At 45.6% G+C, this 16,368-nt stretch overlaps 1 protein-coding gene and 3 non-coding genes across 4 annotated transcripts; all 4 read left to right on the top strand.

The window, feature by feature from the left end:
- The first annotated feature begins 1,261 nt into the window (after positions 1 to 1,261).
- NUCLEOLIN (nucleolin multifunctional protein) lies at positions 1,262 to 10,593 on the top strand. Its single transcript, XM_025934789.2, has 14 exons — positions 1,262 to 1,447; positions 2,500 to 2,616; positions 3,909 to 4,392; positions 4,774 to 4,980; positions 5,104 to 5,190; positions 5,386 to 5,527; positions 6,231 to 6,355; positions 6,954 to 7,077; positions 7,571 to 7,728; positions 8,217 to 8,340; positions 8,518 to 8,651; positions 9,219 to 9,345; positions 9,710 to 9,933; positions 10,113 to 10,593. The coding sequence occupies exons 1-14, from the start codon at positions 1,430 to 1,432 to the stop codon at positions 10,187 to 10,189; spliced, it is 2,148 nt and encodes a 715-aa protein (XP_025790574.1). The 5' UTR covers positions 1,262 to 1,429; the 3' UTR covers positions 10,190 to 10,593.
- On the top strand, positions 5,235 to 5,303 carry LOC112849137 (small nucleolar RNA SNORD82). The gene has a single exon (XR_003222566.1). It is a non-coding gene; the product is annotated as a small nucleolar RNA SNORD82 (small nucleolar RNA).
- Positions 8,771 to 8,851, top strand: LOC112849143 (small nucleolar RNA SNORD20). Its single transcript, XR_003222572.1, has one exon. It is a non-coding gene; the product is annotated as a small nucleolar RNA SNORD20 (small nucleolar RNA).
- On the top strand, positions 9,398 to 9,529 carry LOC112849124 (small nucleolar RNA SNORA75). The gene has a single exon (XR_003222555.1). It is a non-coding gene; the product is annotated as a small nucleolar RNA SNORA75 (small nucleolar RNA).
- Positions 10,594 to 16,368: the final 5,775 nt, after the last annotated feature.

Here is a 16,368-nt window from a genome sequence, read left to right as displayed (position 1 = left end):
ATCTGAAGCAGGCTCCAGGCTCCGAGGTGTCAGCACAGAACCCGATGCGGGGCTAGAACCCATGAACCGTGAGATCATGACCTGAGCCTGAGCAGAAGTTGGAAGCTTAACGGAATGAGCCACCCAGGCAACCCTGCAGAGACATTTAGATAACAGATGCCCAGTATATATCCTAGGCAGGCTCTATACTGAAGGAAGTGCTCTGGGTCAAGTTTGGCACCAACTAAATTTGCCCACAGTGACCCATCAGAACTGGCAAAAGCACCACCCAAAGAACCTCCTGTGCCTCTGCCATTGAGGAAACCTTTCCTTGCCTCTTTTGACTAACTCCTGGACCATTTGGTGAGACTGACTTCTAAGTCACATTTTAATTTATGTTTTAGTCCCAAATAACAAAAAGGGGAACTTGTGAGTGGTCAAAGGGTTGGCCTGTGGTTGGCCTCACCAAGTTCCTCTCCCCACCCCAGTTATAATGCCCGGTGACCACCAGAAAGTTATCTCTCCAGTCTTGTTCCTCGTTGGGAGAAATACCCAGCTCATGAGGCTACTTGACAATAAATGTAATGTTTGTGCACTGTTCACAGACATAGGCGACTGTCTTTTATTAACAGCTCTTAGGAGGCAGCTTCAGGCACGTGGCCTGGGAGAGAATCACCTGCAGACGGGGATTTTCTGGCTCGGGTTCATTGGCGGGCCAGGCTGAAGTGCGCCTCCTACGCGGCCGCTGTGAACCTGGCGGTCCCTTTATTTCGGGAGGTCTCGGGCTCATCAGCAGGGAAATGGGGACGAACTACTCTCTCCACGGCCGCCGGGCGGCTCAGCGTGGAGAGCGGGCTGCAGCCGCTCGTGGGGCCGCCCAAGATCTCCACGGACCCCTCCCTCCCCCGAGTAGACAGGACACCGACCCGGTCAGATACCTGAGACTACGCACATGCAGCCGCCCGCGTCTCGGGAAGTAGCGGCGCCAAAAGCGTCAGTCCCACGGCGCAAGCGCCGCGAGCGCGGGCCGCGAAGAGGCTCTTCAGGAACCGCGCGCCTACCACCCAATCAGAGCCGGCCTTGCACAAAGCGAATCCCGCCCCCAGGGCGCCGCCACCAAATCCCCTCCCCCTCCCGTGCCCGCCTCGGCCCGCCCACTCCTGCCTGCGCCCCGCCTCGCGCCGTTCTTGGGTAGAGGCTCGCGATTGGTCCATAGGATGGACGCAACCTCTGGTTGGCCGAGACAGAGTCACGAGGACGCCGTCGTCGCCTTTCCAGAGGCGATTACTGGGCAGGCTCAGTCTTTCGCCTCAGTCTCGAGCTCTAGCTGGCAGCCAAGCATACGTGCTCCGGGATATTCTGTACCAGCGGCCGCCATCGCCGTTTGGGTTCCTCTGGACTCGTCTGCGCCACTCGCCCGCCACACACTCCGCCGGCATACGCCGCCATCATGGTGAAGCTCGCAAAAGTAAGAAGCCTGCTTGCGCAAGCATGGACGTCGAGGCCTGCTTTCTGAGGAGGGCGCGCGCGGCGCCGCGAGGAGGAGGGCCTGCGCGCCGTCCCGGGCGCGTTCGAGGGCGCCATGCTGCGGGAAATCTCGCGCGGTTAGCGGGGAGGTCTCGCGTTTTTTGGCTAATCGGTGGCGAGGTGAAGGGCTTCGGCAGGTTCCGCGGGTGGTTGTGGTGGGGCGGAAAGACTTCGAGACTGAGTGGGGAGGGGGCGCCGGGCCTTGGGGTGGAGGGATGATGCCAAACTCCTGCGACGGGACGAAGCGGGGCCCCGCCTCCTGACGCACGTGCCCCAGCGCGCGGCCCGCCACGTGGGCCGCGCCGCGTGTGTCCCGGCGTCTGCGGAGGGGACCTGGCCGTGAGTTGGGGAGAGGCGGGACTGCTTTAAACGGAGGGCCTGCGGCCTACGGGATGTCGGCTCCGGCCAGACGGGCGGGCACGAGGTGGGCTCCAGGGGGAGGCCCTGCCTCGTGCTTTTTATGCTGTGCTGCGCGCACATGGTGACCTGCGCGGTATCTTCACGTGGCTCAGCCGGGTCTGGAAGGGGCGGGGTTTCCACGGGAAAGAACTTCGGAAGAGCGAAGGTTGTAAGGACTAGCGTGGTTTTTTGAAAACTTGTCTTAGAGACCCTCACCACCCCGAATTTGGATTCAGGCGAGAGTGTAGGTTGTGGTGCCAGAATTAACCAAAGGCTTTTTTAAGGTAGTTCCCCCCCACGCGGTAAAGAGCTATGGGTTGATGGCCGTTAAAATGGGCCAGTTGTCTGTACTGTTAAAACCATTCGTGATGTTTGTAAATCACAGGGAAAATGGGGGAGCGGGGCTCAAGAGTCTTACCGCTTTAACGTTGACCTCAGTACTAGTTTACCTAGTAGTTCACGTGTCAGTATTTTTATCCAGCAGTCTGAAAAGCGGATTTGAAAAAAGGAGGTGGCTTACTACGCTTAAGAATGATGGGAAAATATGAATGGTCTGAGATGTTGGAGGTGTGATGTGCTAATTGTTTGTTTTAGGCTGGTAAAAATCAAAGTGACCCCAAGAAAATGGCTCCTCCCCCTAAGGAGGTAGAAGAAGACAGTGAAGATGAGGAAATGTCAGAAGATGAAGATGATGATAGCAGTGGAGAAGAGGTAATTATATATAGCTTCATGCCGAGTTGTGTTAAACTACGAAACGGAGAGTTAAAACAGGTGGTATCAAATGTCTGAAAATACTGGCAAAAATAAGATTATATTCATTCATCCATGGTCTGCGGAGATTGTTTCCCAAGCTCTTCATTGGCATGTTGAGATACAGGGTAAGTATTTGAATGAATTTGACAGAAAAGATTTAGAGTCTCCTTTTCCTGTGCTCTCTGTAGGGCTTGGTGCCATATGTTGTATTAAATCGTGACATTTTTCTAGTTTTAGTATGTTAGGTCAACACACTAGATGAATAAACAGCCTGGACTGTTAAGTGTCTAGTAAGTGGCATTGCTGAGCATTGTTTTCAGGTCTCGGTTAGCCTTACCAGATCCTTTCCTAGCCTCCAAGGAGGATTGATTATGAGCTGTGTGATACTGGTTACTGTTAACCTCTTGGTGTGGGTTGAGGGTGGCCACCTCTGTGTTAACCTGGTAACATGCCTGGCTACTGTTTGCTCACTGTAAAGACCACTAATCCCTATATTTTTGCCTAGATTTGTTGAGGATTTGATAAAGGTTTTACTGTTAATTCATTACCTGATGAAACTAGCAGCAAAAAGTGGCTTTGAGTGTAAAATTAAGGTAGACGAATGGAAGTTTTTATCAAGCTTAAGATGCTCGCTCTTTATTAATTTTGCAAGGGTTGACTGTCCAGTCTATTTGTTACTCATTTTATTTTCTAGTTCTAAGAATGAGCTTTTTATACCAGCACCCACTGTAAGAATCCTAAATGATTAAGTAGTACTTAACAAGTAGAGCTTTCTGCGTGCAAGACTTCTAATAGATATGCCAACTCATAATCTTTCTAACAGTATGAGAGGTTGATGTTATTATCCTTTACAGATGAGGAAAAAAATGTTGAGGCTTAAAAGTTATTTTAAGCTTTTCCTAAGGCTGTTAAAGTGGCAGGTAGGATCCAAACTGACTTGTCAGAGTCCATATTAAGCTGTGCCACTTTAAATGCAGTTAGAATGTATGAAGTACAGGAATTCAGAGGTATTTTAACTGTTAAGAGCAGTTTTTTATGCTTCAGTATTGTATTTTATCTGAAGAAGGCTGTGACTTCAGGCACATGGGAGGACCCAATGTCATGGCCCTGTAGTTTAACACACTAACATACATCTAATGCGTGTGGTCTTGAGCCAGAACCAGTGTGAGAATTTAGTACTTGCTCATGGGACCAAGGCACTCTTCGGGATTGGAAACAGATTTATGTTTGGTTTTATTTATATTCTTCAGGTTATCATTCCTCAGAAAAAAGGCAAGAAGGCTGCCGCAACTCCAGCAAAGAAGGTGATGGTTTCCCCAACAAAAAAGGTTGCAGTCGCCACACCAGCCAAGAAAGCAGTTGTCACCCCTGGCAAAAAGGCAGCAGCCACACCAGCCAAAAAAACCGTTGCACCAGCCAAAGCAGTAGCAACACCTGGCAAGAAGGGAGCCACCCCGGGCAAGGCATTGGTAGCAACTCCTGGTAAGAAAGGAGCAGCCACCCCAGCCAAGGGAGCAAAGAATGGGAAGAATGCCAAGAAGGAAGACAGTGATGAGGAAGATGACGAGGACAGTGAAGAGGAGGATGAGGAAGAGGAGGATGAAGAGGAGGATGAATTCGAGCCGGCAGTGATGAAAGCCGCCGCTGCTGCCCCTGCCTCAGATGATGAGGACGATGATGACGAGGAGGAAGATGATGAGGATGAGGAAGAGGATGACGATGACGATGACGATGGTAAGGAGTTCTTTTGTTTCCGGACTAGTTTTTAGAAGGTGCATTAGAGGTGAGGTTTTGGCAGTAATGCTACACATTCCAGGACGGTCTAGGAGTTAGATGAAAATCCTCCCAGGGATTTTCTGGGGTGTCTGTGGTACAGAAGTCTTAAGTCACCCAAAACGATTGCCTGCCCCTGAGAAAATGTTTAAAATGGCCTATTTTGTGAGTATTTTTCATAAGGTGGGATTTGCTTCCAACAGATCTGTTTACTCCTTTCTGTAACTGCTAAGCACGGTGGCGTTGGTAGGATCGCATTTCTTTTCCTTTAGATTTTCCAAGAACTGAAGTTGGTTTGGGGAGAATTCTCTTGAGTTTTTGAGTAAGTTGCATCTCTTTCAGACTCTGAAGAAGAAGCTATGGAGACCACACCAGCCAAAGGAAAGAAAATCCCTGCAAAAGCCGTTCCTGTGAAGGCCAAGAGTGCAGCTGAAGATGAAGATGAGGAGGAGGATGATGAGGATGAAGATGAGGAGGATGATGAGGAAGAGGAGGAGGAGGAGGAGGAAGAAGAGGAGGAGGAGGAGGAGGAAGAAGAAGAAGAAGAAGGTAATCAAGTTAGATTCTGAAGTACAGTGATAAAAATTATAGAGGTTACTTGGGGGGAAGAAAAGGCACTTCAATATGTGTGACTACTCACTGGTAACAGAGTGTTGAAAACCTTGTGTACAGAGCCTGTTAAAGAAGCACCTGGAAAGCGAAAGAAGGAAATGGCCAAACAGAAAGCGGCTCCTGAAGCCAAGAAACAGAAAGTAGAAGGTAACTTGCAGAATGGGGGGTAGGGGAAGGGTGTGGCACCTGATCGCACAAGTGATGAACAGCAGAGGGACTTAATACTGAAGCCTGATGTGATATTGTGATGTCTGATGTGCTCTGTGTAGAAATTTCACACTGGAAATTTAAGTTCATGCCATACTTTATAAATAGACTAATTTGAATTCCTGTTTTATACAGGTACAGAACCAACTACATCATTCAATCTTTTTGTTGGAAACCTGAATTTCAGCAAATCTGCTCCTGAATTAAAAACAGGCATTAGTGATATTTTTGCTAAAAATGATCTTGCTGTTGTGGATGTCAGAATTGGTGTGTCTAGGTGAGTATGGAGGAATTCTGCACATTACTCCTGGATTTGCAAGTTTTCAAATATTAGACATTAATGAGTTAAGTTACTAGATTATCAAAACGTAAAATCCCAAATTGAAGTTTCTAAAATCTCCCTTACATTTCGTTACAGCGTTAATTTTTAGTAAGTTACAAGATTTGAATCTTAGGCTTCTAGAAAGATCTGAAACTAGTGGATTTGAAGAGATATAATGGTTCTAACTTCCATTTATATTGAGAGAGCGCACAAGTGGGGGAGGGGCAGCAAGAGAGGGAGAGAGAGAATCCCAAGCAGGCTCCGAGCTGCCAGCACAGAGCCCAGTGTGGGGTTCGGGCATAGGAAACTGTGAGATCATGGCCTGAGCCGAAACCAAGAGTCAGACGCTTAACCAACTGAGCCACCCAGGAGCCCCTAAACCAGGTTCTTTTGATTGCTGTTAGTATCAGTTGTTAGGAGCAGTATGGCTAATACCTCAAAGGTGAACTTGCATCAGTTCCCTGATACCTTGCTCTATAGCAGCAGTTTAATAGAGCCTTGACTTTTATTAAGACCATAGGTTTTTCTTTGCTTAATTCTTTGCATCATCACATCGTCACATTTTGCTTGCCCGGAAGGGATTGTGTAGTCATGTTTTCATGGGTTTTTTTTCCCCCCCCATTCGTAATTTTGCATTTTTCATCTTACTGTCTTAAAGGAAGTTTGGCTATGTGGATTTTGAATCTGCTGAAGATCTGGAAAAAGCTTTGGAACTCACTGGTTTAAAAGTCTTTGGCAATGAAATTAAACTAGAAAAACCAAAGGGAAAAGACAGTAAGAAAGGTATGTAAGACTGGGTAATTGTGATAACTGACCTCTAACTTCTTAATGGTTATATATCTAGTCGGGAGCTAGTTGGCCAGGGTAAATAGTTTAACTTTTATTGGTTTCCTTATAATGTGAGGGTTTAAATGAGTTCAAGTGATAAATGTACTGCTTGCCGGTTTTCTAAATTCCCGAGCAAGAATACACTTCTTTAAAAAAGAATTGGTTAATAGAGGTCTTTCCTCAATAGAACTAGATTAGATCCTAACCACTCTTTTTGTATTCTTTATCTTTTCTCTCTTTGTTTGTCATGTTTCAAAATGTATGTTCGTAATCTTAATTCAAAAAGTATTTAGCACCTGTTTTAGTTTGAGCACTGCTGTGAGTATCCAACACGCAATTTGATTTCACTGGTGACAGCAGCTTGTGTTTTTGCCATTTGCTGCATCTCTATACTTCCGTGCCGTGTATAAGTGGGTGTACGTATATGTACATGCCTTGTATATTGTAGGATCTCAAATTATTTGAACAGAACTTTTCCATTAGTTCTTCGGGGAGGGGAGAGTATGTCTTTCAAGCAATACACTTCATTTGTTTGGTTTTTTTTTTAACCTAGATCGAGACGCAAGAACACTTTTGGCTAAAAATCTGCCTTACAAAGTTACTCAGGATGAATTAAAAGAAGTATTTGAAGATGCTGTGGAAATCAGATTAGTCAGCAAGGATGGAAAGAGTAAAGGGTATGTTTTGTGTGTAAGGAATGTCGACATCCATTAAAATTAATGTACTTCTGATTTTATAAAAGAAATTTTGATCTCACTTTCCTGGGTGTGTGACTGGTGCAAACTAGTCTTTAACCAGTGCCTTAACTTCCTACCTGGGCAGTGGGAAAACATACTTTAGGGTCATTGTAAAAGACTCCAAATATATACAAAGTATTGTGAAATGTACCTAGCTTTGTAAGTAATAGCAGTTGTGCAGTGAGATGGGGTTACCATGAACAAGTTTTCTAGGTGTGCTTGGCAACCTTCTGTAGTGGAAGGAAAATTTTAATGGACAAGTGAAACATGGCAGGAAACCAGAACATTTCAGTTCTTTAAGAACATTTTTATTGTACTCATTTGAAACAAGATTCTGTTGGTGAGATTAGAACATTTGTGTTAACATGGTTGTTTTTTAAAAATCAGTGTTTTTTAAAGTTCTTAATGTCTTTTTTTTTTCCTACTGTTGCAGGATTGCTTATATTGAATTTAAGACAGAAGCTGATGCAGAAAAAACCTTGGAAGAAAAGCAGGGAACAGAGATAGATGGGCGATCTATTTCCCTGTACTATACTGGAGAGAAGGGTCAAAATCAAGACTATAGAGGTGGAAAGAATAGCACTTGGAGTGGTAAGAATTTACAGAATTCCAGGATTGATGGAGGGACATCTTTGCATTTTTACTGTTTTTTTTTTTTTTTGTTTTTTTGTTTTTTTAAGTTCACTAGTAAATTAGATGTAGCTCTAGATCGGTCAAGTTCTGTACCTCTATGATAGTAATTCAGTGTCTTGAGTGAGGTGTATGAAGTCATTTTGCATTGGAACATAGACAGATCTCCCTGTGTGTTTGACCCTTTAAAGGACTTCGATGATGTGCGCCTTTAAATTAGAATATTTGTTCTAGGAACATATAAACAAATAGCTTTTACATATTTAGGTAATAGGAATATAATAGTGCATGGTAAGTACTCAGTATGAGTAACAAGTGGAAGTCCACCTGCATGTCCATTGACATGTTAATTCTTCCCAGTCATGGAAGTTCTCGAATAAGGTATAGCTGTGACTGAACTTAGGAACCATTGTTTCAGAGTCTTCATTTGGCTTTTTTTTTCTTTGTAGGTGAATCAAAAACTCTGGTTTTAAGCAATCTCTCCTACAATGCAACAGAAGAAACTCTTCAAGAAGTATTTGAGAAGGCGACTTTTATTAAAGTGCCCCAGAACCAAAATGGCAAATCTAAAGGGTAAAATAATTAGTATGGTTAGGATATTAATTATGGGCTTTAAGAGGCTGAATCATTTTAGCTCACAAATTGGGTATAAAGAGCATCATTTAAGTATCTCTTTGGTGGCATTAGATGTCTGCAGCCCAGCAACTATGTGCTTGGTAACTAACTCTAAGTATTGATGATTATTCTCAGGTATGCATTTATAGAATTTGCTTCATTTGAAGATGCTAAAGAAGCTTTAAATTCCTGTAATAAAAGGGAAATTGAGGGCAGAGCAATCAGGCTGGAGTTGCAAGGACCCAGGGGATCACCTAATGCAAGAAGCCGTAAGTTACGTTTAACATGGTGTTATGTTGAGGGTCGGCACTCCTCGGTGCTATGCTGCATCATTGTCCAGTTTAGAGGTGAACGTTTGTGTTTCCTGTTGCTGCTGAGTGAAGGATACTGGATATGATGATTGATTATCTGAGAACATAACTGATGAAATCCCAAGAAAATTCCTCTAGATAGTCAAGTTCTGATCCAGTGAGGTCTTCTAGCAGCACATTCGCCCGCAGTTACTGCCCTATGTGGTGATTGTAACAGCTGCCAGCTTGTTTAGGGATTGCTGTCTTTGCATTGCTTCTCCTTCTTTCCATAAAGGATCTGAGACAGGACCTCAGCTGCTCTGGTGATCAGTATAAACTTGAGATGATTGATCTATGCCTTTTGCTTTAATTGAGCACTAGTTTGCTAAGTTGCTTTTATGTGCCTTTTTTCCAGAGATTTTTAAGCGAAAGGCTAGCTTCTGCTAAGCCGAGCATTCTTGGCCAGTAGTCCCATACTGGACGTTATTAAAAGCTACCATCTGGTTATTGTGGCTTTAGGTAAAATGTGCAATTTTTCTTCCGTAGAGCCGTCCAAAACCTTGTTTGTCAAAGGTCTGTCTGAGGATACCACAGAAGAAACATTAAAGGAATCGTTCGACGGCTCTGTTCGGGCAAGGATAGTCACTGACCGGGAGACTGGGTCCTCCAAAGGGTAAGATGAAAGGAAATACTTGTCCACGCAGCGGAGACCTCCTTTCTAGTATACCTTCTCACTGAGCTCCTTTCTGTCAATTGGTGGCAGTTTATGGATTCGCACGAGAAGAAGAGACAATTCACAGTTAGCATTATTTTGCCCTCTGTCTTCACAGAGGTATATTCTGATCTGTGAGACATTTCTGGGGGTCGATAAAATGAGTTTCAGCCTTCCACAAGGAAGCCTTTCACTCTGTCACTTGGGTCTTTCCTCCACTGAGCAAATCTACTTCCTGTGGAATCACTGTCCAACATGTGAGGTTAATCTTGGCACTTGCAGTATGTGTTCTTTCTATAACGAGTAATCTCATTTGGCATTTCAGGTTTGGTTTTGTAGACTTCAACAGTGAGGAAGATGCCAAAGCTGCCAAGGAGGCCATGGAAGATGGTGAAATTGATGGAAACAAAGTTACTTTGGACTGGGCCAAACCGAAGGGTGAAGGTGGCTTTGGAGGTCGCGGTGGAGGCAGAGGTGGCTTTGGAGGCCGAGGTGGTGGCAGAGGAGGCCGAGGTGGATTTGGTGGCAGAGGCCGGGGAGGCTTTGGAGGTAAGGAAGCTGGGGCTTCCTCTGTGTGTGCACTGGACACTGGCACGTGTCCTTCACAATGTGTCCAGAGCCCAGGGCAGGGTTCTTGCATCAGCCTCCAGGTTGTCACTGATCACTGTGGGGAGGGGAGGACTCCTGGCTGCTTTGTACTCATTCTTCAATGTCTTGGCTTCCTATAGGGCGAGGAGGCTTCCGAGGAGGCAGAGGAGGAGGGGGAGACCACAAGCCACAAGGAAAGAAGACGAAGTTTGAATAGTTTCTTCCATCCCTCTGTCTTTACCCTCTTCTGTTTGAAAGAAAAGGACTCTGGGGTTTTTACTCTGTTACCTGATCAATGACAGAGCCTTCTGAGGACATTCCAAGACAGTATACAGTCCTGTGGTCTACTTGGAAGTTCGTATAGATAACATTTCAAGGGAGATACCCTGTTGGTTTTGACTGGATATTCATATAAACTTTTTAAAGAGATGAGTGATAGAGCTAATCCTTATCTGTAAGTTTTGAATTTATATTGTTTCTTCCCATGTACAAAACCATTTTTTTCCTACGAATAGTTTTGTTTTTGTTTTTTTGCGTTGGGGGGGTGTAAAGGAAAGCAGAATGTTTTATCATGATTTTTGCTTCAGCAACTTTGGGACAAATTAAAAGTCCTAAACTCTGGTGCCAGACTTGTACTTCCTAGAGTGTCTCCTGGAATACCACTGCAGGTGGAGCGTGGTAGAGCCAGCTCTGTGGCTCCAGATCACCCCACCCCACCCCACCCCCTGCCATGGAAATGCTTGTTACATTGGGTTCAAGTATCCTGGCTACAAGTTTTGGTGAGATGGTTGGTAAAGTGACTTGAAAGGCTTATTGGAAATCTGCTGTGGCTTATCCTGTTTGCTGCAGGCCTGAGGATCAGGTGTTCTGAAGAAGTACTCTGGAGAGGGGCTAGGAGCACATTGGTCAGGCCTCCTGAGACCTGCAGCTGAGAGCATGGATTCTGGAATTGGCGATAATTCAATAGAATTTGTGCTAGATGAATGGACCAGTGGGGGCTTGGGGATTATGGTGAGCCTGGGGAAGAAAACCAAGTCCAGTAGGTGGACCCTTGTGTTTTGTAAATCTTCCAACAACCTCTGGTTCAACCAACCAAGTAAGGGCTTTGGTATTACACGATATTCAGTATTCATTAATTTACTCCTTATTCCCTCTAGCACTACTAATAATCAAGGGCCCCGAGGTCTATGCCAGCAGATTAACAGGATTACTGAATGATGCCCTAGATGCTGTGGAGCAGAGATGTTAAAACAGCCATCCAAAAAGCCCATGGACTCTAACCACCTGTTTTAGACTAGTCAAAGTGCCAAATCAAAATGTAGGTGGGTGTCTGGCTGGTAGAGCATGTGACTTTTTAGTTTCAACACTTATTTTGAGAGTGCAAGAACCCCAAGCAGGCTCTGAGCTGTCAGCGCAGAGCCTGACCCTGGGACTTGATCCCACAAACTGTGAGATCATGACCTGAACTGAAATTGAGTGGGATGCTCAACTGAGAGAGCCACCCAGGTGCCCCATTAAAAACCATTAAAAAAAAATTTTTTTGATTTGGCTCAGGTCATGATCTCCGGGGTTTGTGGGATTGCCTGCTTGAGGTTCTCTGTCCTCTCTGTCTCTCCCCTGCTTGTGCTTGCTCTCAAATATCTAAAAAACCAACTCTTTTGCATTTTAGCAAAATAAAATCTTTATTTTTGAGAGCAGGGGAGGGGCAGAGAGAGGAGGACAGGATGGAAGTGGCCTCTGTGGACCGCTTGTGACGCGTAACCAATGGAGTCACCCAGGTGTCTCTTATAATACATTTTTAATGTGAGCGTACAAAGAAAAGGGGCTCCAGGGTGGTTCAGTTAAGTATTCGACTTCTGCTCCGGTCATGATCACAGGGTTCATGAGTTCAAGCCCCATGTCAGGCTCTGCTGACTGCTCAGAGCCTGGAGCTCTCTTTCTGCCCCTCCCCTGCTCATGTTCTCTCTTAAAAATAAACATCAAAAAAGTGTTTTTGTAAGTAAATGTTCGTTTTAGGCCTGGTTGAGTTTCACTGTGGGTGAAGGAAATCTCAGCTGTATGCATATTTTTTGCAGCTTAAGCTAGTCTTGTGGATATGGGGGATAGCTATGATGGCCTGCTTGGAGGGTGAGCGCACCAGTGGAAGCTTGTTGCTGCTATGAAGGTCAAGCCAGCAAGCAGATGTTCTTGGATAAACTTTAAAAAAAGCTCGGCAGCCTGTGTTTCTCTGGATTCAAAAGTTGCTGTTCACTCAGTGGAGTTCAGACTGCCTAATGTCAAAATTTGCATCCGGGCAAAACAGTGTCCCAAAACTGGGCTAGCAAGGCCTGTGAGGTTGGTGTTTGCATCTCCTGAGACCTAGCAAAGGAGGATTCTAGGGCTGTCGTGACCCTACAGCCTTCTCTCGTGTAGGTGCTTGCCTTGGTTGGCTACTCTACCTGGCCCGCCTAGAGGTTTAAATAAACCTGAAAAGTTATTTGGCCATTAGGAACAGAGACCAGGGTTGCTATGAGTCCAGGCCCAGCACAGCCAGTGCTTAAGTACCTGTTACTAAATAGGACTTTACAGCCCTAGAGGTGTGGGGTGTCTATGGGTTCCCTTGTTGAAGGGAAGGGAAATGTATTCCACCATTAGATTTGCTCTTGGGGTGTCTGGCTGGTGCAGTCAGTTAAGCATCGGACTTTGGCTCAGGTCATGATCTGGTTTGTGAGTTCAAGCCCCAAATCGGGCTCTGCTGTCAGTCCTGAGCCCACTTCGGATCTTCTGTTCCCCTCTCTGCCCCTCCTTTCCTGTCTCAAAAATAAACATAAAAATCTAGAATCACTGTACACATGTACTTTAATAAGCGAATGCTGCTGATGGTGTGCCTTCCCTCAGCCCCTCCATACGCCTGATGTGGGCGGAAAAGTAAGGTTCGTTCTCCCTTTCTGCTGTTCGGTTCCTCACCATTAAATTGGGGACAGTCCAGTCCTGTTCTTACTGGTTGTTCCAGGGGTGGTGTGCTGACTTGTGTGGAATGGAGAGGAGGTTGGAGGGTAGTCCGTCACCCTGGAAGGCCAAGGAGGAGCATTAACGCTTACCTTTAGGGACTAGAATCCTGCAAACGTCTTAATTCTTGCCTCCCGGACACCGGTCTGGTCTCCGGGTTGGTGGGCTGGGTGAAGGTTTTGCAGCCATTTTAGAAAAGCAGCTCCCGTTGGCAAATGGTTGTCGCCACTTCTGTCATTCTTCCAGCAGGTGGCAGCACATCCACGAGGATGTGGAAACCTAAGGCTGCGTTTCAGGGCAATGTGGTTTTTTTCTTTTACTTTTTTTTTTTCTTCTGTTTCATTTTATATTAGAGACTCTGAAGCACGCTCCAGGCTCCGAGCTGTCAATGCAGAGCTTGAAGTGGGGCTCGAACTCACCAGCAGTGAGATCATGACCTGAGCCAAAGTCGACGGAGCCTTTGGTGGTGCTTTTTGTTTTGCCCCGTGGTGTTTTTTTGTTTTGTTTTTTTAATGTTTATTTAAGACATTAAAGAGAGCACACAAGCAAGGGAAGGGCAGAGAGAAAAAAATCCCAAGCAGGCTCTGTGCTGTGCTGTCTGTGCCCACGAACTGGAAGATCATGACCTGAGCTGAGATCAAGAGTTGGACACTTAGCCACCCAGGTGCTCCCAGGCCAATGTGTCTTTAACTTCAAATTTACACTTGGATTAAGTGATGGGAGTCTGCAGGAAGTCCACTCAGCACACTAAGAGATGCTGTGGAATGCACAGAGAACTCAATTTCATGGAATGGTTGGCCTGTGCCCTTTCCCAGAGGTATCCCATTTTTGTATGCTTGGTTCACTGTCTCTTTGTATCTCAATCTGTTTCCCCTCAGCCTAAAAAAGTGCCAAAAGTTTTCTCGTCAAAAGAATTGTCCCCTGACCCGACCTCCCCACCCAGCTGTTGCCACTTGCCTTCACTGCCAAACTTTGAGAAGGACCACACTCCTGAGTCCCACTCCTTGTCCCTAGCATTGTGACTTATGTCCCCTTGCTTCCTTGCAGCATTTGACAGATGAGCCCTCCTTCCTGCCTGAAACTCCCTTCCCCGCCCTTAGAAAACCTGGGCAGACAGTAGAGCGGTGTGCGCTGTGACCCTCTGTGACCCTCAGCCGAGGTGGAAAGGGGAAGAGCAAGCAGCCCTCGGCTTAGAGCCTTTCAGCAGGCTCATTCTCTCCCAATTTCTAGATAGGAGCCAGTGGCTATCTCCCGCAGATCAGGTAACCCAGCGGCGCCGGGAAAAGGCCTGGAGAGTTCCTCTACTGCTGGGCCCTCCACGTGGAAACATGAAAAGCACACCTGTATCCCTGCTAACCTCTGAGTAGAGGGGCTTGATGTCATTGTTCTGTCCCGTGGGCCTAGGACAGTGCCTGACATGCAGTAGGTACTCAGTAAGTGATGAACGAAGGAACCCCGGAGGAAGTCCTTCCCCCAAATGCAGGGAAAGCTGTGATAGCAGCAGGAGAGAATCGAGGCCAGGAGTTCTTAACATTTGCACGTAGGGGGTCCTGGTAAAGACTTTGAACCTCTCAGAATAACGTTCTCAAGATTATTTGCTTTAAAAGAAAGGATTACAAGGGAAACCAATTGAAGTAAATTTATTAAAGTATTTATGCACAACTTTTGTGATAGAATTATGTGTTCACTAATGCATTAGATAAGATGTATTTACATTTAAAATACAGTTAAGTTAGGGAGTTTGGTTCTGGTAATGATGGAATGTCTGAAAACAGACCGTTCTGTTAACAATTATAAACTGTACAAAATATAAATCAGCTTTTAAAGTTGTTGGACAGATAATACCAGATAGAAACCGAAACAGATGTCTATCACCCTTAAAAGAAGATAAGGGTACTGGGTGAGATCCATGTTTAACCAGTTTTCTCCTGTTGGGTACCCATGAGTTAGCATGGATCCCCAGATACAGAGTTTAATCAGAAAGGGGGCCTGTCTTATTGTGCTGAGGAGTCCGTTTGGAGTTTAAGTCTGGACATTTTCCTGAAAATAAAAGAGACACTGAGCCATAAGATCTGCACACTTAACTGCCTTCAAATTCTCAGCCAAGTCCTACATTGTGTATGCACAGGGCAAGATTCTAAGGAGCCCAGGGGAAAACAACTGGAAAGTTAACAGAGCTGGCTATAGATGCCAGCAGCTGCTGAGTGCTGGGGAGGCAGAGTTCAAATTCTGCCCAGTTAGAGGCTTTTAATAAGCACTTCAAGCTTTTCTCTGAGACTTAGGCCATATTTCAGAAGTAACAGCCACATCCCACACCTAAGGACTGAGCCTAGGACGTGGGGCAAAACGCAAAACCAAAATAGGCTCACCCTAACAAAGCCTCAAGCCTGAAACTGAGCCCCCCCCCCCCCCCCCCCATGCTCAAGATGACGTGTTGGGAATTTAATTGCCTACAAAACTCAACAGTGCTCAGAGAAGGATAATAGAAATCAGACTCTCTACAGTGCCTCATCCACAATGTCCAGTAAGCAAAAAATTGCTAGGGGCACCTGTAGGGCATGTGACTCTTCATCTTGGAGTCATGAGGATGAGCCCCACCTTGGGCATAGAGCTGACTTTTTAAAAAAAATTACTACAGGGGCACCTGGGTGGCTTGGTCAGTTAAGCGTCTGACTTCGGCCCGGGTCATGATCTCAGCTCATGAGCTCGAGCCCCGCGTTGAGCTCTGTGCTGATGGCTCTGAGTCTGGAGCCTGCTTCGGATTCTGTGTCTCCCTCTCTCTCTCTGCCCCTCACCCACTCTCTGTCTCTCTCTAACATTAAAAAAAAATTAAAAATTACTAGACATGCAATGAAGTATGAAAATGTAGTCCACAATCATAAAGTTGATAAACACATAACTCACATATTGAAATATGAAGGCAAAGACTTCAATCGTAAATATGTTAAATAATTTGCAGAAGAGGAGTATATATAATAAAGAAATGGAGGTGTTTCTGGAGAGCTATGAAAACTCTAAGAAGGGAACCAAATGGAAAGCCTAGAACCGAAAAACAAAATATCTCAAAAAATTCACTAGAAGGGCTTAACAGCAGAAGAAAGGATCAGTTAACCAGAGGACAGTTCAATAAAAATTATTGACAGAGTTTGGGACACGCTACCCCGAAATACAGCAGCAGCTTGGCATATTGAGTATTTCAAGCGGAAGGAATGTGAGAGCAGATTCCGGAAGGACTCTGTGACCTTCCCTGAGGCGGGTCATAGGCCCTTCGGTGAAAGGAGCACCCTTATCTCTGAAGACAGAGACACCAAGAGGAGATGAAGGAATGGGATTTGCCCCCGTTGCATGAACTCAGGTCATACCTTCTCTTTCTTTGGTCCTGTCACATGTTCCCACAACCCTCCACTC

Source organism: Puma concolor, chromosome C1 (genome assembly GCF_028749965.1).
Source record: "Puma concolor isolate L17-30 chromosome C1, mPumCon1.1.hap2, whole genome shotgun sequence".
Taxonomy (NCBI): domain Eukaryota; kingdom Metazoa; phylum Chordata; class Mammalia; order Carnivora; family Felidae; genus Puma; species Puma concolor.
This window is presented reverse-complemented; position numbering and strand designations above follow the sequence as displayed.

What these genes read in the sequence shown, in the direction of transcription:
- NUCLEOLIN (XM_025934789.2), top strand. An exon ending in GTCAGAATTGGTGTGTCTAG is followed by an intron (nt 5,528 to 6,230) that starts GTGAGTATGGAG and finishes ACTGTCTTAAAG; the next exon opens with GAAGTTTGGCTATGTGGATT. An exon ending in ATCACCTAATGCAAGAAGCC is followed by an intron (nt 8,652 to 9,218) that starts GTAAGTTACGTT and finishes TTTCTTCCGTAG; the next exon opens with AGCCGTCCAAAACCTTGTTT.